The sequence below is a fragment of the Neocloeon triangulifer genome, unplaced genomic scaffold, assembly GCF_031216515.1.
Source record: "Neocloeon triangulifer isolate White Clay Creek 2 clone unplaced genomic scaffold, ASM3121651v1 ptg000001l, whole genome shotgun sequence".
In the NCBI taxonomy this organism is placed as follows: domain Eukaryota; kingdom Metazoa; phylum Arthropoda; class Insecta; order Ephemeroptera; family Baetidae; genus Neocloeon; species Neocloeon triangulifer.
In genome coordinates, this window is record NW_026775544.1 from 403,261 (window position 1) to 429,647 (window position 26,387).

At 37.1% G+C, this 26,387-nt stretch overlaps 4 protein-coding genes across 10 annotated transcripts in view; 3 read left to right on the top strand and 1 right to left on the bottom strand.

Annotated features, from left to right (window-relative positions):
• LOC132199062 (nucleolysin TIAR-like) overlaps positions 1–10,225 on the top strand; it is a 112,146-nt gene extending 101,921 nt beyond the window's left edge. For 3 of the 6 annotated variants that reach the window (XM_059623453.1, XM_059623472.1, XM_059623492.1), the window contains 5 exons: positions 3,398–3,578; positions 4,087–4,216; positions 4,938–5,125; positions 6,676–6,859; positions 7,375–10,225. In XM_059623453.1, the coding sequence (XP_059479436.1) occupies positions 3,398–3,578; positions 4,087–4,216; positions 4,938–5,125; positions 6,676–6,859; positions 7,375–7,416 (725 nt within the window). In that variant the 3' untranslated portion in view covers positions 7,417–10,225. The remainder of the gene's footprint in view (positions 1–3,397; positions 3,579–4,086; positions 4,217–4,937; positions 5,126–6,675; positions 6,860–7,374) is intronic. The other 3 variants (XM_059623461.1, XM_059623483.1, XM_059623502.1) reach the window with 2 other exon arrangements.
• Positions 10,226–17,097: 6,872 nt separating this feature from the next.
• Positions 17,098–19,235, bottom strand: LOC132197095 (beta-sarcoglycan). Its single transcript, XM_059620162.1, has 5 exons — positions 19,019–19,235; positions 18,302–18,464; positions 17,921–18,163; positions 17,621–17,794; positions 17,098–17,562 (listed from the first exon to the last, which is right to left on the bottom strand). Exons 1-5 carry the CDS (start codon positions 19,126–19,128, stop codon positions 17,308–17,310), a joined length of 945 nt encoding a protein of 314 aa, XP_059476145.1. The 5' UTR covers positions 19,129–19,235; the 3' UTR covers positions 17,098–17,307.
• Positions 19,236–19,433: 198 nt separating this feature from the next.
• LOC132197102 (uncharacterized) lies at positions 19,434–23,933 on the top strand. Of its 2 annotated transcripts, XM_059620176.1 has the most exons (4): positions 19,434–19,608; positions 22,286–22,449; positions 22,993–23,189; positions 23,411–23,933. In XM_059620176.1, exons 2-4 carry the CDS (start codon positions 22,288–22,290, stop codon positions 23,682–23,684), a joined length of 633 nt encoding a protein of 210 aa, XP_059476159.1. In that variant the 5' UTR covers positions 19,434–19,608; positions 22,286–22,287; the 3' UTR covers positions 23,685–23,933. The 2 variants fall into 2 exon arrangements, with proteins under 2 accessions (XP_059476159.1, XP_059476167.1); XM_059620184.1 differs by lacking the exon at positions 19,434–19,608 and having other exon boundaries at positions 22,261–22,449.
• Positions 23,934–24,754: 821 nt separating this feature from the next.
• Positions 24,755–26,112, top strand: LOC132193939 (uncharacterized). The gene is made up of 3 exons (XM_059614917.1): positions 24,755–24,953; positions 25,070–25,266; positions 25,520–26,112. Exons 1-3 carry the CDS (start codon positions 24,780–24,782, stop codon positions 25,794–25,796), a joined length of 648 nt encoding a protein of 215 aa, XP_059470900.1. The 5' UTR covers positions 24,755–24,779; the 3' UTR covers positions 25,797–26,112.
• The last annotated feature ends 275 nt before the right edge of the window (positions 26,113–26,387 follow it).

Below are 26,387 nucleotides of genomic sequence, written 5' to 3' on the forward strand. Positions count from 1 at the left end.
ATAAATTTCCCACTTATTTTTGTGGCTTTTTTGTTATTCAAAACTTTTAAGGCCTAATTTTGTATGGCAAAAATCTAAACGACATATTATGCTCAATAATAATGTAAATTAACTAACCCATTAAAGAACAAGAATTGTGTTACAATTCGGTTCGGTTAATTATGGATGGGCGAAAAATAGATTGGGCCTGAATGAGGCTCTTATTCCAGAGTAAATAATGCATGGGTCTTAAGTAGATTTTGGGGGTCGCGGGCGGGATCTTGGTGGGAATGATTGAAGGTGCATGATGCCGGAGCAGTCGTTCAATCTCCAAGTGAAAGTGGTTCGATTAAATTTGCCGGTTTTCTGCGCCCGAAAGGCTTTCTCGATCCATCGGCTCGAGAGCGGCGGCGCTGCACAAAGCTTTGCGTCAATTTTCCGACCGAGCAATTCCGACCTTTGACAATTTCCCGCGCGCCACGCTCTGGATATATGACATGAATTTCCTAGAAGAGCTTACTTTCGGATTGAATAATGACTACTAATAACTTCGGAAACGGCCCTTTTGAGCGCGCGCCCAAATTCCGTGACTCGAGGCGTCAATGAAATTGCATTTTCAAGATAAGAGGGAAAATTATTTGGCAATTCTTAAAGCTTGCCAAGTTTGATTTCGATTTTTTTTCAAATGGGACCACTGATATTAAAAAATCCTTTTCATTTGAAAGAAAGACTTAATTGGATGTTAAATTAATTAACTGCACAATTGGTGATATTTCTTTTTTTTAGTGCGTGAATTGAAATTTGAATTGAATTTCAGAAGAAAGTTAAAATTTAAAAAATTATGGAAATCAAATTTTTGTTTCTAGAAAATACGATCCATTAAACGCATTGTAAGAAATATTTTAAGAATAAAAATTGTAAAATACAAAAATTATAACAGGATTTTTTTTTCAGTCTCCACTCAAATAGTTGAGTGTTTTTCCAAAAATGACATGTGTTTAATCAAATTTCAAAAGAATAATAAAAGCTATATTTTCATGATGAAATTAAAAAACTTTGATGATTTAATTTAATTATCTATTCAAGCATCTTTGTTTCCTCAATTTAGTAAATAATTTAATATCAGTTTTTCTTATTTCTGCAATGTTTTTTTTTGCAGTTTGATAATATTATTCACTCAAATTTCGGCTTGTTCTCGGTTCCTAGATTGGTGCAGGACAAATTTAATGAAATTCCGAGGGAAGGAAGGTTCGTTTAGAGCTTTTGGCCAGACCAAATTAAATTTTGAGCGGGTGGCGGTGCCGGAAGTGTGATTATTTGGTTGCGAAACGAGCCGACTGCGGAACCATTTGACGCGTTGCCGCCGATTCATCTGGCCTTTGTCGGAACGAAAGCTTTGAACGTGTTCCGGCGCCGCTTCACTAGTTGCTCCCTCTTCGATCTATTCGCACCTTGCTGCATTACTACACACAGGTGCAGATGTAATCTGGCGGCGGCACCGGCAGAATTATTCCGGCCCTCGCTCGCAGGGTTGTTGTTCGCGCTCCTTGCTCCGACAATGGGCCCCAATCGTGCAGTGCAGATGCCAAAAATCGATCACAATCAGCACTTTCTTCTTGCGACGGCCGCAGAATTAGCCATAAACACGCGGCGTCTCCGAATTGCCAAACAGCGCCTGCGATTTATCGGTGCGAATTTTTGCCAAGCCGCGCTTTTTCCTCATTCTTTAATAACTCGCGGCGCATTGATTTTTGCCTCCTTGCACGCACGCAGCTCCCGAAATATCATATTTGTGCGTGAGAGCCTCCGCCGACGGAAAACAATCTGGGAAATGCGTTCTCATTTCCAAATGAGACACAGACTCCCTTGCTGAATATTTCGAATTCCGATTCCGCGGGACGCGCCGATGCGTGTGACGCCGTTTCGCTTTCAGATTATATGAATGCCGGCGCGCCGCGATTTCGTCCCCTTTGACATCAAAGTTGGTTCCTGCTGCTTTTCAACTTCGGCATCAATTTTATGCATACACAAATATTCCGATTCTTTTGAAGTTTTTCTGCAAATACCGATACAAACTTCTTGGAATCGTCATCGATCCAGAAATGTTGAAAATGATGAATGAAGTAATATTTTGATCAAAAGTAAATACAAAGGGAATTTTAAATAATTACAATAATCCCAATTTTACTTAAATTATTTATTTCTAATTCTTCTAATAATTTAATAAAAAACTATATATTTTAATATTTTAAATACTCACAAGAATGATGGCTGCTTGCCTTTTATTTTCAAATATTGCAATCTTTTAGCTGATGATTTTTTTTTACTTTTTTAATTATTACTATTTTTTGTCTGTATTTACATTATGTAATGAAGATAGAAGTAACCCTGCCATTATTTAATCCAGGCCTGTTGTTTTGATTATTGAAATTTATATTTTCTGCAATTTTGTGCAACACTCATTTAAACAGGAATCGGTGTGCGTATGCAACTTGAATAATTTCATTATCGATTACGTTTAAACATTTATTCAAAAATTAGCTTCTTGAGCTTATGATACGTAAAGTTAAGCAAACCAATTATCACTATAAATCTTAGAAAATTGCAATTCTGCGTGCTTGATTTACCATTAATTTGCCTTTAATACTAGCCTAATTTAAGCATTATTAGGTAAAAATAATTTGATATTCGCAAACACAAATGTAAATTATATTATTTCCGCGTCTTTCCGCTCATTTTTCAAATTTTTAATTATTCACATTTATTCTTCGCGGTTGTAACAATTTTTAAATTGGAAAATGAGAAGGCAACTGTTGTAAAATTAATAGAATTAAATTAAAATCTTGGTAGCAACGAATTTTTTAGATACTCATTAGTGAAAAATAGGCTTTTTGCTGCTCAATGCCGTCAGGAAGTTGCCTATGTGCCAGGTATCTCATGAATTCAAGTTTTCCTTGTTTGAACTTGCTTCAAGTACGTCTAGCGCAGAAATAACTCTGGACTCTGTACTCAAGTCCATTGATTTGCAAGAAACAAAGGCGAACATTTCATATCGGAGAGCGAGTTGCAGTTCATTTATTCCGGTCGTCATCCATTTTGCGTCGCCGCTGGCTTTGTCAGGCCAAGAAGCTGAAAGAAGGCCAAATTGCATTAGCAGCTGATCTCTTTGAATTTAATATCCGTCGGCAGCAGCGGAATAAATTGACTCGATTATTTCCCGCTTCCATTTTTGCCTCCGCAGTAAAAATAGATTTTCGCATTCGAGAGAAAAAAGAAACTAAATTTCGCAAATGAGAGAATGATTAAGCGGGGATTTTGCATCAACCGCGAGCCGTTCGTCGGTGGTGGTCCGCCGGCTTTGGTCTGCCTGCGCGCAGTTTGACGATGGCCTCCCTCAAAGCGTGACAATTACTTGCAGCAAACAGTAAACCGCTGACGTTTGACGAAGTTTACAATCAGAGCAGTCCAACTAACTGCACCGTCTACTGCGGCGGCATCACCAACGGCCTCAGCGAGGAGATCATGCAGAAGACCTTCGCCGCCTTCGGCCAGATCCAGGAAATTAGGGTTTTTAAGGACAAGGGATACGCGTTCGTCAGGTATGTGAATTGTTCACTTTTTTTCCATTCCATTCGTGTTTGTGCTAAAAACCCTTTTCCCCATCAGCCCAAAACTGCACACAATTTATTTATTTGAAATCGCTAAATTGAAAGATATTTTTATCATTTTACTCTTGCATGATGTTTCATTTTAGAAATTGAATTTTTTCCAATTTTCTTCCTCGTCAATTTTATTCAAATCAATTTCTTTGACAATAATAATTTCGATTTTCATAATTCCATCCAAATTCCAAAATCCTAGGGAAGGCATTGAAATAAAGACATTTTAAATTCAAAGGTTTTAGTCACGCAAGAGTAAAACAAGTTCACCTTAAAAAAGTGACAGGGCGTCCCTCCGTCATTCGTTTCAAAATTTAATTAGAAACTTTTCGTCCCGCGGGCCTTCCCCTGGAATTTTCCCTGAAAAAATTTTTAACATTTCTGGACCCCGAGTTAATAAATCGCACTCGCCTCGGCGGCTACATCATTTTTTACTCAACGTGCGCAGGTTCTCGACCAAGGAATCTGCCACTCACGCCATCGTAGCCGTGCACAACACCGACATTAATGGACAGCCTGTCAAATGCTCGTGGGGCAAGGAGTCCGGCGATCCCAACAACACGCAAGCTGCCGGACAAGTAAGTGGCCCTCGTTGTTGTCGTTTGTCCCCCGCCTTTTTACTTCCGCCCTCCTCTTTTTTTTTCATTTTGGAAAATTCCTCTTTTGCCAGCCTCGGAGGGAATAAATTCGTAATCGTGACAAAGCCAGGGAGGGAAGGAGTGACGCACCCCATTTGGCAGTGAAATTAGTTGGGGTTCGTGCAGTTGCATCTCAAAACGGAGCAGCGTTTTCATGATGCATCGCCCTCTTCCGGGCTTTTATTTGTTTGTCCAAACTGACTTTTTGGCTCGCGTTCAGTTTTCTCTCAACCGTCCGCAGATTTTAATTGTAACGAAATTCATAAATTTAATGCATCTTAATTGATTGAAGTTCAATTTGAAGGCTCTGAAAATTAAAATTGATGCAACGTGAAAAAAAATTGAATTTTAATTATTTCCTCACTGCCAGATTTTTCGATAAAAGATAAGTTTTTTTCTAATTTTTAATTGAAATTAATTTTAAAATAAATAAATCAGGGATGCTGGCTCAGACCTAATCTTTGTAGTTAAGTAATTTTTTTATTAAATCTCATTTATTTTGCCAAATGTTTTTTTTTACGCTTACAGATTCTCAAAAAATTAAAATAATTACACTGCCCTTTTTAGTTTCCCACTTTTTTTTTCAAATAAAAACGATTCTTGCTGAGATTTGGTCCCGAGATTGAAAGTGAATTGATGGCATAAATTTGTGCGTTTGTTGGCGCAGCCTCTGACCGGCGGGGCGCAGTACCCTTACGCGTACGGCCAGCAGATGGGCTACTGGTACCCGCAGGGCTACCCGGCGACCGCGGCGCAGATCCAGGGCCAGTTCCTGCAGGGCATGCAGGGCTACACGGCGTACGGCACCCAGTTTGGCTACCAGCAGGCCGCGGCAGCACAGTACATGGGGTAGGTGTTTTACAGCATTGTGCTGACACTAATGCGCATGCCGGCTTGCAGTGTGCTTGTGTATAACTAACTTTGGGAACCCCACACTCATCAGCTTCAAACCGTCTCTTCCGCATCAAATTTCACACAATTATATAAAAAAAAATCAATTTGAAATTGCATAAAATTTAAAACCGCGTTCGGAAGGAAAAAATCGCCGTTTTGGCACCAAATCGAGCGGCGACAGGAAAAAAAATCGTTCTCCGGAGAGTAGGGGTGGGTGAGCGCGCGCACCATTCACGAGTCGATCGGGGGGCGCTGCTCGCGTTTTGACGCAGTGCTTTGCCATTTTTTACTCTCGCCTACTACTGCAGTAGCGGCGGCGGCGGCGCTGCTCGCTCACTTTGGTGAGAGTGCGAATGGAAATGAGAAAAGAACCAACCCCGTCGTCTTCTGCTTTTTCTTTTTACTCATCCATATTATTTTTATTTTTTTTTCACATTCGGGTCAAAGCGGCGGCGCAACTCAACAGTTGTTAGTTAGTTAAGTTGCACCGCTCGCGGCCGGTCACTTCAAAGCAGCGTTTTGCATCACTTTTTTTCCATTCGCTCGGCCGTCCCGCTCCTCATTAGCCGCTTTCATGTGCAGGTTAATTTTTAATCCGCGGTCGCGCTTAAATCGTAATTAACTACTTTGGAAATTAGTGGTGCGAGAGGTGAATTTATTTATTTTATCTCTTGGAAGCGAAACAAGTCGAGCGCGAAATTAGCTCGGGTGTATATCTGCTTCTGATTGGCCTGCCGATTTGAGTAGTTTTTAAATTAACCAGTGAATGGGCACACGTCAGCTTGATCCTCACAAAAAAAAAAAAAAAAAAAAAAAAAAAAAAAAACAGTTGCCCCTGTACTTTGACTAGTGGGGAAAAATACGCGAAATTCCTTTGTCCCTTGAGAATGAACGGGGTTGGTCGATCAAGCCAAACAATTTTTTTTTTTTTTAATAAATAATACTTATTACTTTTTCTACGTTTTTACCACCCTCAAATTTCAAATTTAGAGATCTAGGATTTAGTTTGATAAAACCTATAAAATATTAGTTTTTCCTTTGCGAATATCAGTTTTAATTATTTTGAGATTAAAATTTGTTTATTGTGGAAATAAAATACAATATCATTGATTTGATTTGACTGTCAAACAAATTCTGGGACTGCAAAATAAGAGGAGATTATTGAAAAAAAGAAATGTAATTGTTTTGCAAAAGCTTATCAAAATTCTAAACACAACTTGAATCTACAATCTTAAAAATGCACATCAAAAGTCCAATTGATTCTCCCTTTTTTTGTATTGATTAAAAATTTTCCTTATTACCTTATCTTCTTTTTTAATCCAAGAATTTCTGTGACTCTAAAGATTTATTTGAATCGTAGTTTATTTATCGTTGTTATTAGTATTTTTATTGAAATTAAGTGCGATATAAAAAACGAGGAAAACGGTGGGGTTTGATGCAGGGTGGGGGAAAAGCTGAAGAGTTTTGCTTGCAATGTGCAATGAGGATTGACTAACCAAGCGCAGATCTTCCCCTGCCAGGGTAGGCATGCAACTGCCAGCAGCTACAGGGTGGCAGGGTATGCCAGGGCAGCCCCAGATGCCAGCAGCTGCCGCAGCCGCCCAGCAGATGGCGGCCGCAGCCCAGGGTGCGGCGGCTATTCAGCAGCCGACAGGCATGATGACTTACCCTGCCATGCAGCAGTTCCAGGTACGGCGACCCTTTCAAAAAGCAAAAAAAAAAACACCCTCCCCAGGCCCGCCCCGCAGGAATGCATGCGTTTTCGTTTTTCATTTTTTGATTTGACAGCTCAGCAGTTTTTTACGTTTTTCTCGCTTCCGTTATTTTATCTCTCTTCCTCTTACTGGTATGCTTTGTTTTTTTCCATACTCATACTTTTCAACATTATATATTTGTGTTTGCAATTTTATTTTTATACCACAATCGATATCATATATACTCGAGAGGATCAAAAAGAGCCTCTGAGATTTTTTTTTTAAAGCGCACTTTACTTTTGTCATAAGATATAATCGTCAGGCTTTACCACTTTTTCATCTCTTTCTCTCTTTTTCTCTTTTTGATTTTTTTGAATATAATCCAACTCTCTCTCTCTCTCGCGTGCGTTGCGAATTAATCCGAAATGACGGAATTAAAAGAAAATAATAAAAAAAATCGGATCTGGCGCGCAATCGAGTAATCCGGCGAATGTGCTCTGTGTGTTGCAGCTCGCAGAAGAAGACTGGCTAGCTCCGAGTCTCCTGGTCTAAATCCGCCGGCCGCTCTTGTGTCACTCGACTCGGCGGACATCAGCAAAAGCGCCTATACACATTCTCTACTCTTCAGTTTCGGCTACCATTGGTCTAATCCCTGTGAAATTCTTGTCAATTGCAACGGTTGAAACTCACCGACTCACTCCGACGGACACGAAAATCCTTTGAAAAAATCCAACTCACACATTCACTGCTCCGATCAATTAGAAAACCAATCAGAAAGAATTCAGTAGAGAGCTGCATTTTATCGGAAATAAATTATAAATAGATTTAATATACTTACCGGAAAAAACCGACCCCCCGTAGGCTAACGTTCTAGCGAATCCAACTGCCCACTGGCTTCCGAAAAAGCTGCATTGCCAAAACAAATGAAAATCTTTCTCATTTTCCTTTTGAATTCCTTCGTTGTTCTTGATTTTCGCGGAGAGTAAAACGATGACACACACACACAACACACACTCACACACTAACTTTGATTATTATCTATTCCATGTACAAATATATAAAAATATGACGATGGTTATTGATTAACACTTAGATGAGGGTACATATTATTATCAAATTATCAAGCAAAGATGATGCGTAGCGTGTTAAACAGACAAACAAAAAACATGTATTGCCCCGGAATGCAGTGACTTGCAACACTTTCTTGCCCCCCACTTGGTTTATTTTGTTCTTTCCGAAAAATATTCGAAAAGGTGCGACCTCATGTGATTGCATTGTTTGGAGGTTCAAGATTTTCAGATGTGCGTACGTTAAGTATTATACTTATTCTTGCCTTTTTCGCTTGCAATAGAAACAAAAAAAAAGAAAACTTCAAGAGCCGAACTCGCTGGCTCACGTTGAGAGAGACGCAGACGTTTGTGTGTATTCATTTGCGTCCGGTTGTTGAAACAAAAATGACCAAACCTCAGAAATTTAACCAAATTGATTTGAGCTTTGGTGAAAGTGGATCGTAGTAGCGGCGTATTTAGTAAAGCATTAAAAAGAAGAAATTTAAGCAAAATGGCCTATCAAACGAAAAGTACTATAAACTAACACTAAACTGAGAATAGCAATATCGCGCCCCTAGACCCCCTCGCCCCCCCCCCCCCTCGGAGAAACTAACAAACAAAGAAACAAACTTCTTATACTGATACACACACACATACTCACACACACACACGACACACATACACATATATCATTATGGAAATAATAATAATAAAAAAAGTGAATGCATTAAACACACACAAAGCATTGTTGCAAGTCGCCCCATTTTACGGTAGCGCGGTGAGATAGAAATAAAAAGGGAGCCGATTAAAATTAGCAGTTGTTTTTAGACGAGCAGAAGTGATCGCGTCTTTCGGAAAGAAAGAGGTAAATTTGCGAAGATGGCAGAAAGAATGAGCATGAAAATTTACACAAACAAACAAAATACACTCACACACAGACATAAACATTGGTGATTACACTAAAATATTAATTGAAAAAGGAACCATAGCGATTAAGGTGTATTATAATTAAAAGCAAGCAACACACACACACACACCCATGTAAAAATATAAGCTTAAGTAAGGAAAACTTTAGGCTAGAATTAGAAAGTAAAGAGATCGAGGATGAAAAATATATTCCACCATAAGAGCTAATAGAAAAAAAAACAATGTTATCAAGGAGGAGGAGGAGAAATTCAGACGAGAGAGTTATTGTTGTTTGGTTTTTTTACCGGTTATGTATTGTAATAATCAATCATATGTATTTACACTCACAAACACTTACACAAGACAAACATTAGGATGCTCAATTGATGATTGTGTTAAATAACTTTGTCTCAAGAACGGTGTTTTCCAGCACGACTTCCTTACTTTGCCTTCCTTGTTGTTGTTGAAAAAATTTCCCCTGGATTGCGTTCGACGAATATAATAATGAGAAGCAAAAAAAATGAGATTTTAACTAGCTAAGCCAGCGCCCTCTCGACTGTTCAGTCCGTCAATGGATGTGTCTAAATCAAAGAACGAGCAATTTGTTTTCCAGAGTCAATTTGTACGGTGCGTGAAAGTGAAAACATCCGGCGCGAAAATGAGTAATAATAATTTTTAATCAAGAGCGATCTTTCGTCTTCTCGAGACGGATTTTAAACTGATGAAATTGCTGAACAAAAGAAGAAAAACCCAATACCACACGCAGACACACATACACACAAGCATACCTAAATTGTCAATTGCGACAATGTAATAAGAAGAAAAAGAAAAAAAACGAGCATGTAGCGTTAGTAGAAACAAACTTAGGCGGTAAGAATAAAAATTGAAGAGAGACGCAAAACAAAAATATTCATTAAAAGTAAGGAACGTGACTAAAGATAAGATATGAATAAACAACAACTGACACACACAAATCACACATACACACACACATAAAATTCACACTGCTCTAGAGCCAAACGCAGTAAATAAGAAGTAAAATCTTATTATATGTAATCGTGACCACACTGACACTACTACTGGCCAAACGCGGGAAAATAGCATTTTATTTTTCAAGGAATGAAATCCCGATCGTTCGGATGAAAGTGAATGAACCTGAACGCGGCCTGTTGTTTCTGAAGAAATAATAATAATCCTCTCCTCCGCGCAATATATATTCATTCTTGTGTTGACTAGGAGCTATCTAGACTACCTATGATGGTGGAGAAACGCCAATCATCATATTTTGCACATCGAAAAAAAATCTAATAAATGCGGTGAGAGGAGGTATGTAAAAAATAATTTTATTACGATGATGAAACAGTGCTGTTGAATAATTAAACGATTAAACTGTTAGTACGGAAAAACTGCGATGAGGTTTTGTTTCCTTTTTTACTTTTCTCTGTATAAAAAGTTATTGGTTAAATTAATTGATTAGAGATTTGAAAGAGAACGCGTAAATGTGGAGACTGAGGCAGAAGAAGAAAATTCATTCAAATTATTACTTAATTGTTTTGAAAAGAAAGAAAGAAACTTACGAATAGGAAACCACTGTGGCTCATATCAATCCAAGCAAAGAGCGTTTTGTTCGGTCTCTGTCCGTCGTCGCCATCTCTCCATCTTTGATTTTTGTTGTGGACTTGAAAAAAGATTATTCTAAAGGTGATAAAAATAAAAACAGAGCACACCTCCTATTAATTATACTACGTCAAGTTTTACCGAATTTGGTTCAGCTGCATCAAGACGAGTTTTGTGATCTTTGCCAGAAGAAGAAGTTTAGCAATTTCTGAATGAGGAACGAAAGATGCTGGATCGCGAGTGCCGGAGTTTTGAAATTTCTGGAGCGACGCCGCCACCGCCAGTTCGAAATCGGCCCCAATTGAAATTGCGTCGGAATTTTTCCTCGCAACTCGGGAGCAATTTTTTAAAAATTTCGAACGGCCTAGCCGCTCACCGACTGGTCCTCTCAGCTAGCAATTGCTTCACAGAATCCATTTGCAAACCAACGCACAATTTTCAAATTAGTTGCGGGCGGACGAGTCATATTTTTGGAGCGACAATTAATTAATTAATTTTGGAAGCCATATTTTTCCAACGTGTTTTTGGATACGACGAGCAAGCGAATCAAACCCTTAAGCTAAACATCGTAGCCGAATAGAAATTTAACATGAAAAAATAATAACGTCAGGCTTCTCGCTCGTCCGCAAATGAAATAAAATTCTGAAACTATCAAAAATTCCAACGCACTCATTTTTTCCAGTAAGAAAAATAATAATTTGGCCGGCGGATTTCGAACTTTGCGGTGGCCCTCGTTGCTCTCCACAAGAAGTGATGTATTTGTAATAAGGGATAAAATAAAAATTATTGATAAAGTGAAAATATTATGCGAACGAGGTATATAATAAATATGTTAATGCGCTACACTTTAAGGGAAAATGTTGACACTCCGAAATGAGAATTGGATGAAATCATTTTGTTTATCTGGGAAATCTAGCTCTTTTTTTCTTGTTTCTCGAAAGTTTTTCCTGCGCCACAGTACGAAAACCTGCTCCTGTTTTTTGTTGGTTGCCAGCGAGCGAGAGAATAATCGGGCGAGAAAGAGGCGGAAATTTTGCGATGATTAAAAAAACTACCAAAATGTTGGCTGTTTTTACCGAAAAAAGAAGAAATGTATCAACTCTAAACTCACACACTGAATGTTTGCACTGAAAATAAATCGCGCGAAACGACGCGGGCGTTTCGAAATAGGTACGAATATGTTAAAAAATAATTAAAATCGCCACTTTTGACATTCCGAGATTCAGTTGTAATATATTTGAAAATTGGTTGTGCAAAAGCAAGAAAAATGTTCTGCCTATTTTTGAGCGCCTGCACTTGTCGCGGACGAAACGAATTTTAAAATCCTTGATGGCAAACGCACCTCGTTGTGACCTGTTATACGCTGTATTTGTTGCAAAGTGATGTTGACTGTTGATTTTCCGAGACGGCGACTCCGCGAGAACGAGAATGCAAAAAGCAGTCAATACAAAAGAAAAAAGAGAAGAAATACGCATGTTGCATAAGATGAAGAAGAGAAACGGCTCAAAGGATGTAAATAGTAAAAAGAAAAAATACAAAGTAGCAAACAAAACTTAAATTTTCTGTGTGTTTCCAAAAGATGAAAACGACGTCTCAATTCTCCTTGTTTTTATCAGTGTTTTTGAAGATGTTTGTCTTTTGAAATGCAAAAATCATCCATCTCTCTCTCTCGTGCACAGACATAAGTGTGAAACAAAGCTATATTTAATAAAGAGAGTTACGTAAAATATCCCAGCACCGCAAGACACAAAGAATTCGTTGCCCCCGTGAACAATTGATAATCGAAATTGGACATTCACGCATTTTCATTCACAGACACAGAAACAAACAAACGACACGCGCCCCCCACAAACACACACTTTGATTGAACAATCAGAACCAATTGCGTAATTTTAATTGTCGCTCTTCAGTTGAATTTGTAAAACAAAACAAAAATGTTTCGGGTAAATGGAGTAAAAAAGTTGTATCATGAGAAGAACAAGGAAAAAATATATAATTATTGACATATACAAATGCGATGATTCGACAGAGGGCTAAAAATGAAGGTGAAACCCCTTAAGTTGTAAGACGATCCAGAAAATGATCTATGTCATTACGGTATAACAAAAACGCAAAAAAAAAATATGAGAAGAAACAATGCAAAAGAAGATAATGTGTAAGATAAAAAATAAGATTTTATACTTTTCAATGATGAGAGAACAGTGAAAATGTTTATTAACAAGATAAGCGAACCTAGCTAGTAAGGGAAAAGTTATGAAATAAGACACACAAACTGAAAATGAAATAAAAAATCTTAAAAAAATAAACACATCAAACAACTTTTATTTGCTCAAACCTGCAAATTTTATATGAATTTTAGAACTTCAGTGGAATATCCTAAATATTGGTTAATAATAAAATTAAAAAAAATCATATAATTTAAATAAAATAAAAATAAAAAAAGATTGAGGAAAAACATTCCAAATGACGTTTATAAAAAAAACGTGTTCAAACAATTCTATCTATTATGTTTTATTAATTATTTGTAGCTTCAACTCCTTCCGTGAACATTTAATTTTCATAATCAACAAATTAATGGAGCTTGGTTGTGTGGAACTGGAAGCTTGAATAGGATTGAACGCAATCTGCATTACGCCGGATCAACGCAGGTTGCCTACCTTCTTCACAATGTTTTGAACAACAGAACAGCGTAGATCGTCGTTTGGAAATCTTCTGTGGCCTCTCACTTTTTCAACTTTCGACTTTAAAAGTTTTAAACTAAAAATTGATCATCTTCAATCTGTGACAAACCCTGATAAAACGTTTCTGCTGGTTAACATCTGAAATGGCAAATCTAGAGATAGGCAGAGAATTTTTTGTAATTGAAGTATTGAAGTCATGCTAAAAGGAGAAAGAAAACGTGTTTTACCATATTTCACCACCTGAATAACGAACAAAAATACAATTACTTTTTTTAAGCCAACAATGCATTTGCCTTAAACGTTAATGTATAGAAAATTACTAAAAAATAATCATCAAGCAGAGATTTTAAACTAAAATAATTTTTGTAATTTAATTGCTTTCTTTACATTGTGCCGATGCTGAGAAATATCTCAACATTGAGCCAATGTACAGAAATATCTTTACATTGGGAAAATTAAATTTATTAATGATATATTAATCAAATTTTGTAAAATAAACACAGTTGTTTTTAAATAAAAATTAAATCACAAGAAGGATTGAGATGTGTTAGTACAAATTTAAAAAAGCTTTAATGCATTAAATTGATTTTTAATCTCTCATAGCATCATTGATTCATGGGAAAGTTTGAAATAATTATCATTATAACAAAATTAGGAAATATTAAAATTATTTACATCAGCTCAGTGTAAACTTATTTCATTGCATCGGCTGAGGTATACGTATTTATTTTTGCATACTCTCTTTTTGGTTAAATTTACTAAATTTACCTTCTGATACAATCAATAAAGACACTTTGCAACTAAATAAAAAATAGAAAGTTGCGATAAGGTTTGCGAAATTTAAGTGTGGTTTCCAGGAGCGATACATTTACTTTTACGTAATAATTGTGCTTGTAAAGTTACAATTATTGGACGGAGGGGTGTGTCCGTGAGGGAAAGCAGCTCAACCGAGTGCGTGCGTCGCTGTCGGTCAGCAGATCAAAATTTCACGAGCAAATCCGCGCGTGCTAATGCGTCGTGTATTTTGCACTACACTTGATATGTGTCTTTGGGCGAGGCGCGCGGGTTTGTTTTGGCGCGTGCAGTGCACTTTGCATCACGGCCGGGCGTCGAATTAGCGCTAATAATTTAGTTGCTGAAGGGTTAAGCCTCGGCCGGGCCGAAATTGTAATTTGCGCGCAAATCTCTCTGAATTACGTGCACACACGGCAACTCTCTTTGGCTGCAGGCGATGCACGGCACAAACACACACATGCGGGGCGGGCGGGAGGGCGGGCAAGGGAGCGCCCACCGACCGACCGACCGACCAGCTAATTATTGTTTTATTATTCAGAAATGACAGCCCTTTGAACATTCGCCGGGCAGGTGAAATAACAAAGCTGCAAGCGGGATTTGTTGCTGCCCTGCAATAATATGCGCCCAACAATAGTGGCGCGCGAGTACCCTTTGCTAATTTTTCAAATTGAAAACCATGACAGCGATGAAATACTTTTTATAGCATTTATATTCACGAAAAGCACAAAACACATTCAAAAATTAAGAATTTTATTTTTTGCTACAATTTAAAATAAAAATCTGCCAAGTAAAATAAAAAATCTTGTCCCGCATGAAAGTTGCAAACTGGTGGACTATAATGCAATTTGTATTTAATTGAATCAATTGGCAATAACAATCAATTTAATTTACTGCAATCCTAAAAGTCTACATTGTACATAGCAAACCCTCAAGCTCTGGTAAAAATGGTGCTCCAATCATAATTGAACACCAGTATTTTAGAAAAGCTCGTATTTTTCAGTAAATCATATTTGGTTTGATATTAAAAAGATGATTTTTAAAGTTTTGGTGTTCCAGCCAAGAGTTTATTTAGTTAAATAAACTAATACAATTACATACATTTTACAGAAAATTCTAATCATGTATAAGAATAACTATAAAAAAAAATAGATTTTTATTCATCACTTCCATTCAAAATTCTTTGCTTGCATTTTTCAATTGTTTGAAAAATATATTTGAATATTAGAGGAGAAAATTTACCTCCGCCGAGGAACGCAAAAAACACGTTTTCTTTGTTCCAAAAATAAAAAAAACCAAATTAAAAAATTTATTCAAGTTTTTTTATTCAATTTTTAAATTTAATAAGAAATTATTTTGTTCAAAAGATTTAGTGTTTTTAATAACTAATAACAAAACGATTAACATAGAACTATTTGTCAACATCAGCCGAATGTAGAACTATTTTTCAACAAAAGTTGAATGTTGAACTATATTTATTTGCATTTTACTTAGTCCACTAGCGTTAAAATGCATTTCAAATTGATGAAATCGGCACAATATCTATTAAATTTTTTTGTTTCAATTAATAAGTCTGTTTTTATTCATTTCTAGGCTGTGGCACGCCCCTGGAATATGGCATGCAAGTGGCATCGCAGCGGTGACAAACAAACAAACAAACAAACAGAGAGTAGCACATTAGCGGGGCATCGTTTTGTAGTTAGCCAGGCCAGGCCACACATACGTCCAGCACAAACCGTACAGAGGAATGGGGCATCTTTATTTCAGCACGTCCAATTTAATATAATTTTGTGCGCGCACGAATATCACACAATATGGGGCTCTCTTTGGGCGGACTAGCGAGTACACTTTTGCACTTCATTTGGTAATGCACGTCGGCTAAATTGTATTTGGCAGCCGCGTGGAAATTCATTTCTGCGCCTCGCTGCCCTATTCAAACGCGTACGTATGTGTAATTGTGTTTATTCCGCAGCTCTTCCACTCTCGGGCGCACGCTTTGTTCGTCACGCGTGTTGTTGAAACTTTTCGATTCAAATGATGCAGCGGTTTGATGAAAAAGCTATTGATTAGCTTAAGATTTTCAATTTACTTTCTCTATGATATATTTTCATATAATATCACATCTAGAAAGCTGGGAGGTGGGCAGAATTGAAAAAAAAAAATTAACACAAAAAAATAAAAAATTAATTTTTGGGTAGTTGTGGTATAGATTAACGTTTTTCTTTTGGGTTACATAGCGAGATAAATCGAGTTGCGAAAGCAAGCAGATATAATATTATTGAGGGATGCTGGACTGAAATTTTCTTATCAAAGTTTAACAGATGATAATAAATTTTTTTTCATATGCAATTTTTAAAATAATTTACCTAAAGGTAGTTCTTATTGATTGAATTCTACTGCTTTGCCGGACGTTGCCGTGTTTACCATATATTTTAGCAAAAGAGCTGTTTAATATTTCAGCACACTGAGCGATGCTGCTTTCACGGGGAAATACATTGCGGGGCGCAGCACACTGGCGTGCTCAGCAAAAGAAAATCGCGTTTGCAACTGGGCCGGCAAATGACTCGGGAGGACGTCGGCAAATAAATAGAGCATCAAAGCGAAAGATGGCCGGTCGGCTGCCGCCGCTCGAGCTCATCATCAAAAATTCTCTCAAAAGTACAAGAGCAAAGTTGCAGGAGTCGGCCGGTCGGTGGCTGCTTTTGCTGCACGCAGATTGCATTAAACCTACATGGAGAGCTCTGAAATAATTGAATAAATCGCAGAGCGGAGAGGAAAGCATCAAGCCTCGGCTGAAATCTGTCTTGAAAGCAGAGTGGAGAGGAGCGCGGAATTAAATTAATTGCCGACTTGTGTCGCGTGGATTTTCTTTGCATTAAGAAATCCGACTGCTGAATTTGCATTTTGGTGACAAATGTATAATGTAATTAAAAGTACCTGTTTGTTAATATTTTTATGCAACACTTAGCATAATTACCTTTATTTATTTTTTCTACTTTCACATTCACAGTTTTAATTTTAATAAATCACATTTGGTTATTTCCTTAAAAAACTGCTTAAGACATTTTATCACTACTGAAATCAAAGAAATTCAAACGAAATTTTGGTATTTATTAATATTTTCTATATTATCTTGTATAATTATTGTAGCAGGTGTATAGAAAAATGAGAAATAATATTTCTGCATATCTAGAACAAGAAATAACAAATATTTCGGCAACATAAAATTTATTTGGTATATACATACTTTTTTTAATTTAATTTGGTGGCTCTAAATGCATTTTAATGAACAGTTAGTATTTTTAAATCGATGGCAGTCTGTTTTTTTTTTAACTTCACTCTTTATTCGATCATTTCCTGATATGCCTTTTGTAAACGATTCGAGACTTAATTTTCTTCTAAGCACAAGGATTACTGGCGCCGACGAAACCGAGGCAGGTTGCAGGCATTTTGACCCTGAATAACCGACCCTTATCCTTGCACACGCACAATTTGTACTGCTGCGTGGAGCCCTCGTTGATGACCAGCGGCATGTTCTGCACGTCCAGGGTCACGCCGTGACCTCCGACCAGGTGGATGGACCCGTTCAGGCTGCGCAGCAAAAGGTCCTGGTCAGCGCTCCAAACGATTTCCTTCCCCTCGATTTTCGTTCCCTAAATTTTTCAATTAATATTTAAATTTTTTTATAATTTTTATGATAAGGTTGCTGACCTCATTTCCGCGGAGTTTGACGTAGGTTTCAGAACCAACTGTGAGACCTGCGTCGACCGGACTAGAAATTCTGGAGACGCGGGCAACCTGAACGTCCAGTTTTTTTACACCCTTCGGAAGCTCAAAGTTTGGGTAGGCCGAAGAAAATACAAGTCGGCCTTCGTGATCTTTCACCTAAAATAATTTAATGAATCAAATTGAAATTAATGCATTTAAAACTAAAGAAATCCTTATTTAATTTTGTCATTATTTTCCTTATTATTATTTAATTATTTAAATTATATTTGAAACGAATTTCACCTCAAATGTGGAAACGTTGGTGATTTCAGCAAGTCCGTCTGGTCTGACCACGATTTTTGACGTTGTCCATGTTTTCGCGCCTTTGTGTTTGAGAATATTGACGACCGCCTCAGCTCCGTCCGCCGTGATGGACAATGGGCTGTCCCTAAACCCCTCCAAGTGGCCGTCCCGCTTTGTGATGTTGCACAGGTCGGTTTCTCCGTAAAACTTGATCAGATTCTCGGCCGGCACAAATTCCAAGCTCTATCAACAAAGAGGAAATAATAATAATAATGCTCATTTTTTTTTAAAGACAAAAACAAATGGAATAATAACAATGAAAAATATTTGTTAATTTTTATAAAATTTTTATAATGAATAAATTTTAAATCACTTTGATACCTGCATCCCGTGTCCCAGTCTAAGAACGCTAAGAATGGTGAAAGTGAGGATCATGTTGACCAGGGCCAGGATTAACAGGATGAGTACCAAAATCCAGAAGACGAAGGCTTTGTTCTCCTTCGGTTGCGTTTGTTGCAGCGTGTACGGGGACACAAAGTCGGCCCTGTGAGCAAAATAAAGTGTGGTTTACTCGCAAACATAATCAAACGTCTTAAGAAGTAATGAAGTTCATAAAAAAGTTCCTTTTTTACAAGAAATTATACCAGCATGTTTGAAAGATAATTATAATTATTTATATTATTCTCAACTGCGCAGTTTTAAATATTTATTTAATAAAAGTATTTAAAGAAATCCTGCTCAAAAAACCTGATTATAAAATTTTATTTAGCCAGAATAATTTATCAAAATTTTTTAGTGGGTTTTATAAAATATTATTATTAAACAAAAATTTTCATCTTCAACAATTAAAATTATGAAAAAAATATTATTAAAAAATAAATCACTAACAGTTCAACACTGGTAATGAGCTGGGGTTATACAAATAAACACTCCGTGAATAGGTAAATTTGCATCCGAGGGAGGACAACGTTTGCTTTGCATCAACATTAATTTGGTTTCCAAAACACGCCGCGGGTCCTGGCACCGTCGGCAACCGGCCCAACACACGCGTCAAGCGTGTCGCCTACATAGACTATGAAAAAAAAATTGAATGCGAACCTGAAACTGCCATTGTGGGTCTTGACCAGCAGGTCCTTCTTGAGCAGGGTGCTGCGGCCGCTGGAGGGCAGCACGTCGAACGGGATGGGCGACTCTCGCGGCTCCAGCATCACCAATTCTCGGTCGAAATTTCGGGCAGAATTTCGGCCTTGCAGCGAACGTTTATTTTGGTTCGGCCAGAGGGGTGCAGTCGGTAAATTTAGACTGGCGGGCGCGGGCGCAAGTGTATCGACCCGGCGGGGAAAAGACGCAGGCGCCCTGCCCCCGTCCGTGCGTCCGACCGGCCCCATTAGCAGCATCCGAGGATAAATATATGCGCTCGAGAGAGAGAGAAAGAGAGCGAGAGCCGCGGGCAGTGTTCCCTCCGCTTTGCCTCAAAGGGCGCGTCTAATAAATTCTTGAATGGGACCCTCGTTCCCCAGCCCTCCGACAAAAAGGCCACAAACAGCCCCTAACTCTTCCCTACACGCACTGCCTCTTCCCTGCGTGGCTCTTTTCAAAATTCAACAGAAATTAGCAGCGCAATTTCCTCTTCAGCAAACCATCTCCGCCGTGATGAAAAAAAAATTACTTTGGTCCGACCTCCTATGGTATAATAATATTTCATAATTTTCATAATATGAGAATTAAGCCAATTTTAATCTAAAAAGTAATATGACGAAAATTTAAACGAATTTATTTTTAATGCATTGTAAAAAATGATAACTTTGTTCAACATTATTTTTAGATAAACAGCACCTTCAAAAAAATTTTATCCATCTAGTTTCCATCACGTTCATAAGTATTAATACATTCTAATTGTAAGTGATAAATAATTATGCCTGATTTTATATAAAAAGGATAAACTAAAGTTTAAATTTTTAGTATATTTGGTGATTCATCACATACAATTAAATCAAATTTAAAAATTTTCAATAAGGTCCTCGATATTTGAATCCTAACAATTGGAGTCAAGAGTCTCTCACAATAACAACATTTTATAATTAAATAATGAGCATAAATCTTGAAGTTAAATCCTTAATTACTGCATAACTGTCTTAATTGGTATAAATATCATGAATTATATAAAATCTGCTGGCAGAAATGCTATTGAAATTCCGGCCTTCATCTTAACTTTTAACTGTTATATAAGTCACGTTATTAGCTCAAAAACATTGAAAACTGGTGTTTCCATATAAATCGGCCAAAAACTCCTTAATTTTTAAAACTAAATTTATGCAATATCCTCCTTAATCATGAAACTAAATTATTGCAAGATTCAATAGACAAACATAAAAATTATTTTGATATTAGTGTCTCCATATCTCAAGCGTGTGCTATTTGATGGCTAAATTTTGATGTTCAGTATTATGAATAATGAAACAAACTGTCTGACATTTTCACCTCATTTTTTTACACTTTTGTGAAATACAGAAAGACTTCCACTAGATTGTGAAAAAATGGTCATAAATCTAGTTAGCTGATTTTAATTTGGTAAATTAAAGTCATGAAATATTATGTAATATTATCAGCGGTTTTCAAATTAAATATGTCTTTATAAACAACTTGTTTCGCAGTGCACACGGTTCATGTTGTAAATAATTCTGTTATTTGAAAAAATTTTAATTGTTCTAATATGTGGTAAACGCTTTTATGCGACTCTCTTTAATCAAGATAACAGCAATTAAGATACAGAAATTAGTACCTTTTTACAAGAGATTTCACGAGAAGAAATACTGACTTATGATTTTACAACTTCAATTACACCTGATATAAAATCAGGTGCCAACCACTTTAGGAGATAACCTCAAAGATTAAGTAGTGTCTTTACACTTCCGACTCCAAAACAATTTAATAAAATAAAAATTCTGGAGAACAAGATCTAGGTTTAACCTATTTTCAGTAATAATAATTAATGAAATATTGGTAAACAAGCATTTGACCTGTGGCACAGTTTTCAGTCTTTTATGCGGAAGCGCTAAATAGATAAGAAAGTTTTCCTGCTAGTTTTCTCGAGAACTGCACCAAGTCGTGACGGTAGTGCGTACTATTACGATATGTACGCAAATCCCTTTATCTATTTATAATCTGGACGACAAGCTGGCTCTCGGCAGACGAGAAATAACTTAACTTTCCTCAAAACATAGACAAAAGATAAAAAAATTATATTATTTTGCTTTTGTAGAAGAATTTCACGATCAAGAGGGTTGATTCATTGTGTTCTATTTCATCAATCTGGAAAAAGCCTAATTAGGGAAGGGAAAAATAGGTACACCTATTGACGGAAATGAACTAAATGTACTTGTATAAGTAAAAACATAATATCATTTTTTATGTATAAACTAAACTGACGATTTAGTATCACCTAAAGTCACATAATTGCAAAAAAAAAAACACCTATTTCGCACTATTTCACCTATTGGAATAAAAAAACCTTCTTGCTTGCAAAATTTCCCCTCTAATCAACTATTTTTCAAAAAGAAACATAATATTAAAAAATATTCACCAATTATACTTTTTTCACCCTATATGACCTCTTTGCAACCTATTTCAGCTGGAAAAACCTATGTAAGCGCTTTTATTGCCCGTAATAATTATATATTACCTATTTTCCCAAGCCTAAGCGTAGTTTAAATTCTATGAATTTAAGTTCGGCTTTACCCCGACGGGTTTTTTTAGTCTAGCTCTCTCAAGAAACCGCAGTGCTTGTGTTTGTTCCTGTGCAGTTCATTTCCTGTTGTTGGCCACTGACCCGCCAAAGTAAAGATCGATCTCGGTTTGAGCATTTACAGAAAAAAAAATTTAAATTAAGAAAAAAAATTACCCCAGTTTAAAAATTCCGGTTAAAGTCGGAAAGGAAAATTAAATAAGTGATGTCACAAAATGTGAGAAATTCCGTTCGCGTCACGCGCCCCGTGAACTTTGTTGCGAAACGCGTGCAAACAAGGGAGGCAATTGCGGCCGCGCAATAATTATTATTCCGCAACAATTATGATTCCAATTGCCCCGGAGCGGAGGCTCGTCTTATCAAACGCTGGGCGGCCCCTTTGTACTCGCGGGCCGATCACTGCAACACAAATTTCGGCCGAGATTTCGATTTTCGCGACTCGTTTTTCGCTCCACGCCAAATTGGCCTCGGCCGTAAAATTTTATTTGGGTCGTAAAAGAAGCTGCGGCTGGTCGCGACCAAAATTTGCACGCTCGCGTGGTGCTGCGTCACTTTTTGATAAGCGTTTGTATAAATGGGTGGCGCATGCAGACCCAAGACACACTCCCGCAACTTCCCAGACATGGCATCCACCTGTGCTTTGCTCATCCTCGCGGCTTCCGCTGCCCTCGTCAACGGCCACGGCTACACCACCGACCCGCCCAACAGGTCGTCCATGTGGCGCTACGGCTACAGCACACCCACCAACTACGAAGACAACCAACTGTGGTGCGGAGGATATAATGTAAGACCCTTAATTACCAATACAGCTTAATAAATATTTATACGCAAAAATTAAGAAGAAAAGAGATATGAAAATCTTGCAGTTTTTTTTTTAGAATAATTTTTTCACATTCTTGCTTAATTTTGTTTTAGTTGAAAAATGAAAGTTTTTCTGTAGGTTTTGTGATTCGTTTATTGTTTTATAAGTAAATTTGTTCTTTTCTAACAATGAAACGAACCTGAAAACAAAATTAAATTAACAATTTTAAATTAGTTTAGTCTCTCTTTTAATCTTATTTCATTTATTTCATCGGAATAAATTACTTTTATTTATGAGAAAATCTAGGAAAAATATCTTAATTTCCTTGGTTTAAATGGAAAAATTAAAAAAATTAGATGACATGATTTAATCTGTTTTAAAAGTACCGAGATTTCCAATTAAAAGATGACATGTGCTCATTTTAACTTTAATTCATTTTTGGTGCCTTGGTTATCTTACTCAGTTTTGGATTCCACGTTAGTTTTCTGTCAGACAATAACAAAAATATCATTATTTTTTTTCAAGACCCAACACAACGTTTATGGTGGAAAGTGTGGTCCTTGCGGAGATACTTTTGGAGATGCTCGTCCACGTGCCAATGAGAACACTGGCAAGTTTGGTCGCGGTATCGTCACCAGAACTTACACGCAAGGGTCTGTCATTTCTGCCACCTTCAAGATCACGGCCAATCACAAGGGATGGGTCCAGTTCTCTCTATGCAGGTGAGTTTTTAAGTTAAAACAATTAAAAGATTAATTTTAAATAGAAAATTTAAGATTCAAATCGGAAGTTCTTGCACTTCAAAATTTCAAATTTTTATTTGGCATCATTCAATTTGCTGTAACGTCCGATTTTTTTAAGTTCATTTTCATTTTTACTGAAGAAATAAAATTAGTGCGAAATGAACATAAAAAAAAATTATTTGAATTTTCTTTGTCTGCAGATTGAACTCGCCCACCGCTCTTGAGACCGAAGAGTGCTTCACCCCCCTCAAGTTGGCCGGATCGACCAGCACCAGGTACTACCTGCCCAACTCGAACGTGGGCGACACCACCTTGAAACTGCAGCTGCCCGCCGGATTCACGTGTCCGCGGTGCGTCCTGCAGTGGCACTACAACACCGGAAACTCGTGGGGCGTGTGTCCGGACGGCACCGGCGCCCTCGGCTGCGGCCCCCAGGAGAACTTCCGCACCTGCTCCGACATCGCCATCAACTAACTCGCCCGACCCGCCACATTTGCACAAAACCTCTTGAATCTGCGCTTATTTTTACTCTAATTTTAGAACTCGTAGTATAGATCTTGTACCTCAAGCAAAATGAATGTGCCAAAAATCATACTGAGAATGTTATAGAATGTAGAATAGATTTATTTAAAAAATTTAGTTTGTAACTTAAATTATTTTGCGAGTTGATTGTGAAACCAAAAAGTAGATTTAATAAAGTTGTAGATATATAGAGCACGAAAAATTCAACTGAAATTTTATTTTTAAAAAATCCTTTATCTTTGTCAAAAGTAATAAATAAATTAACCTTGTACATGTATGTAAATATATAATATTGAGTTAAATAATCTTTCACACGCTAACTAAAAATTAATAGCAAAAAAAAAAGATGGAAATGAAGCGATCGGGCTTTTCCTCGTTGCAGAAAAATTGTTTTTATTCAAAAACAAATGGCTCAACAAATGGAGCCATTTGTTTTTGAATAAAAACAATTTTTCTGCAACGAGGAAAAGCCCGATCGCTTTTCATTTCCATGATCATCTCCTCGAGTGTCAACTTCTTCAAACAAAAAAAAAGATGCTCATATATTATGTTAGTTGAATATTTGTAGCAAAAAGGAAATTACTTCAGTTTTGACTAAGACAAGTAGCTCAGAGCAGCTCAGAGTTTCTATATCAATGAAGAAAGAAGATAACACTTTCCTAAAAAGAAAAATTATATTTATCCAAGTCGGTACAAGTAATAGGCATACAGCAAAGATTAGTTTAGTTTTTTTTACAATTTCCCATCACCTTGGAGATAAGATTATTTTTAGTATTTTTTGTCTAATAATGAATGAAAATTCTGAGGAAGATGAGCGACAAACAATTTTGACTCTTTGCCAATTTGTATAAAGGGACTGAGATTGACAGATTAAAAAGCAAGGAAATATTGATGAGAGATAAAAAACCCATTATGGAAATTTTTCATTTCCATATCAAAGAATGCGGCAGAAATTTGCACGTGACAAATGTGAAGTGCGTCAATTATCGCGGTTGCGATAAGGGCGCTTATAAATGAGAGAGTGGACGGTGCTTTCGCCAGTCAAAAATGGAATTACGCGCAATGCCCACCTTCTTGACACTGCTGCTTGTGGCCTCGGTGGCCTACGTCGCCGGCCACGGATTTGCCAAAAATCCTCCCAGCCGCTCTTCCATGTGGCGATATGGTTACGCCACGCCAGTTAATTATGACGACAACCAACTTTTTTGTGGTGGATTTCAGGTAAGTTAAAAAACAAAATTTTTATTTTATATTTCAAAATCATTGCTAGACCATTTTGAATTTTGATTTTTTTATAACTCTCTATTTTAAGAAAAGAAAATAATTTTTGACTTCAGGTTCAATATAACACCTATGGAGGAAAGTGCGGACCCTGCGGGGACTCTTATGGAGACCCTCAACCCCGCGACAACGAAAATGGTGGCAAATACGGCCGAGGCATCATCACGAGGAACTACACCCAAGGCCAGGAAATGTTGGCCACTTTCGAGATCACGGCCAACCACAGAGGATGGATCCAGTTCTCTCTGTGCAAGTGAGTTGTATTTTTAATCTTTCAAAATTGCGAAAGAGTTCTATTTCAAAAGTCTATCTTGCTTTGGCTTTTTGAGTTGACAATAAGCTGTCAACTTGAAGTGTTTCTCGATCAATCAAATCATTGCGAAAAATCAACCAGAACAAATAATAAATGGATTTTCAGATTCATTTAATGAATGAATTAAATTTGGCAGAAGCTGTTTCTTTTTTGTTTTTGAAAAATCCCCTCATTTATAAAATATTTTTCATAGGTTGAACACAACCAATCAGTTGGAAAACGACGCTTGCTTTGTGCCCCTGAAATTGTCCGGCTCTACCGAAACCAAGTATTATCTGCCCAATTCGGACGTGGGCCAAACGACCGTGCGACTGCAGCTTCCCCCAAATGTCATCTGCCAAAGGTGCGTCCTGCAGTGGCACTACCACACGGGCAACACGTGGGGAACCTGCGAGGACGGCAGTGGCGCCGTCGGGTGTGGCAATCAGGAAACCTTCCGCACCTGCTCTGACATCGCCATTCTTCACTAGCCTCAAATCATCGATCCTGGAAAAGATCTTGAGGCGAGGATCGACAGATGCTCACCGCGAAAATATTTTTACATTTCCCGGAGTTCTGTTGGAGGCCGCAGAAATAAAATCGTGGGCTCTCTCAAGCTATTTCATCTTTTTTGCCATTATTCTCCATGAAACTATTTCGCTGCCATAGGATTACAGAATTGTAAATACAAGTTTTGTATTTTTCGCCCTTAATAAGTTATTAATCTACATTTTGCTGATGCAAAATTTGTGTATGAAAATTATGTTAAGTTATGCTTTCAAATAAAATGTAATATTTAATGTGCTAAAAATATTTATTTTGTTTTATTTTAACAGGGATTTCTTTAAAAAAGTTTTGAAATTGATCTAATTCAACATTTTTGGATACAATAATAATAATTATAATAATAAATTGGCAAAGTTCTACAAGAAAACTTATTATTGTGCATTTTTGTGTATGAAGTCAATTATTATTATTTTACCAATTTTTATAGTTTTAAATTAGTTTCAAGTTTTAAGTTATATTATTTAATAATTAATCACCAGCATTCTCAACATTTGATATTATATAATTCCTAAAAG

Bases quoted from the DNA above. Each gene is read 5' to 3' on its own strand.
- LOC132197102 (XM_059620176.1), top strand. From the start codon at position 22,288: ATGGCATCCACCTGTGCTTTGCTCATCCTCGCGGCTTCCGCTGCCCTC. The intron at 22,450-22,992 runs GTAAGACCCTTA...TTTTTTTTCAAG, and splicing joins TGTGGTGCGGAGGATATAAT to ACCCAACACAACGTTTATGG. The intron at 23,190-23,410 runs GTGAGTTTTTAA...CTTTGTCTGCAG, and splicing joins GTCCAGTTCTCTCTATGCAG to ATTGAACTCGCCCACCGCTC.
- LOC132197095 (XM_059620162.1), bottom strand. From the start codon at position 19,128: ATGCTGGAGCCGCGAGAGTCGCCCATCCCGTTCGACGTGCTGCCCTCC. The intron at 18,465-19,018 runs GTTCGCATTCAA...TTTTGCTCACAG, and splicing joins ACCCACAATGGCAGTTTCAG to GGCCGACTTTGTGTCCCCGT. The intron at 17,795-17,920 runs GTGAAATTCGTT...AAATTATTTTAG, and splicing joins CCAACGTTTCCACATTTGAG to GTGAAAGATCACGAAGGCCG.
- LOC132193939 (XM_059614917.1), top strand. From the start codon at position 24,780: ATGGAATTACGCGCAATGCCCACCTTCTTGACACTGCTGCTTGTGGCC. The intron at 24,954-25,069 runs GTAAGTTAAAAA...TTTTGACTTCAG, and splicing joins TTTTTTGTGGTGGATTTCAG to GTTCAATATAACACCTATGG. The intron at 25,267-25,519 runs GTGAGTTGTATT...TATTTTTCATAG, and splicing joins ATCCAGTTCTCTCTGTGCAA to GTTGAACACAACCAATCAGT.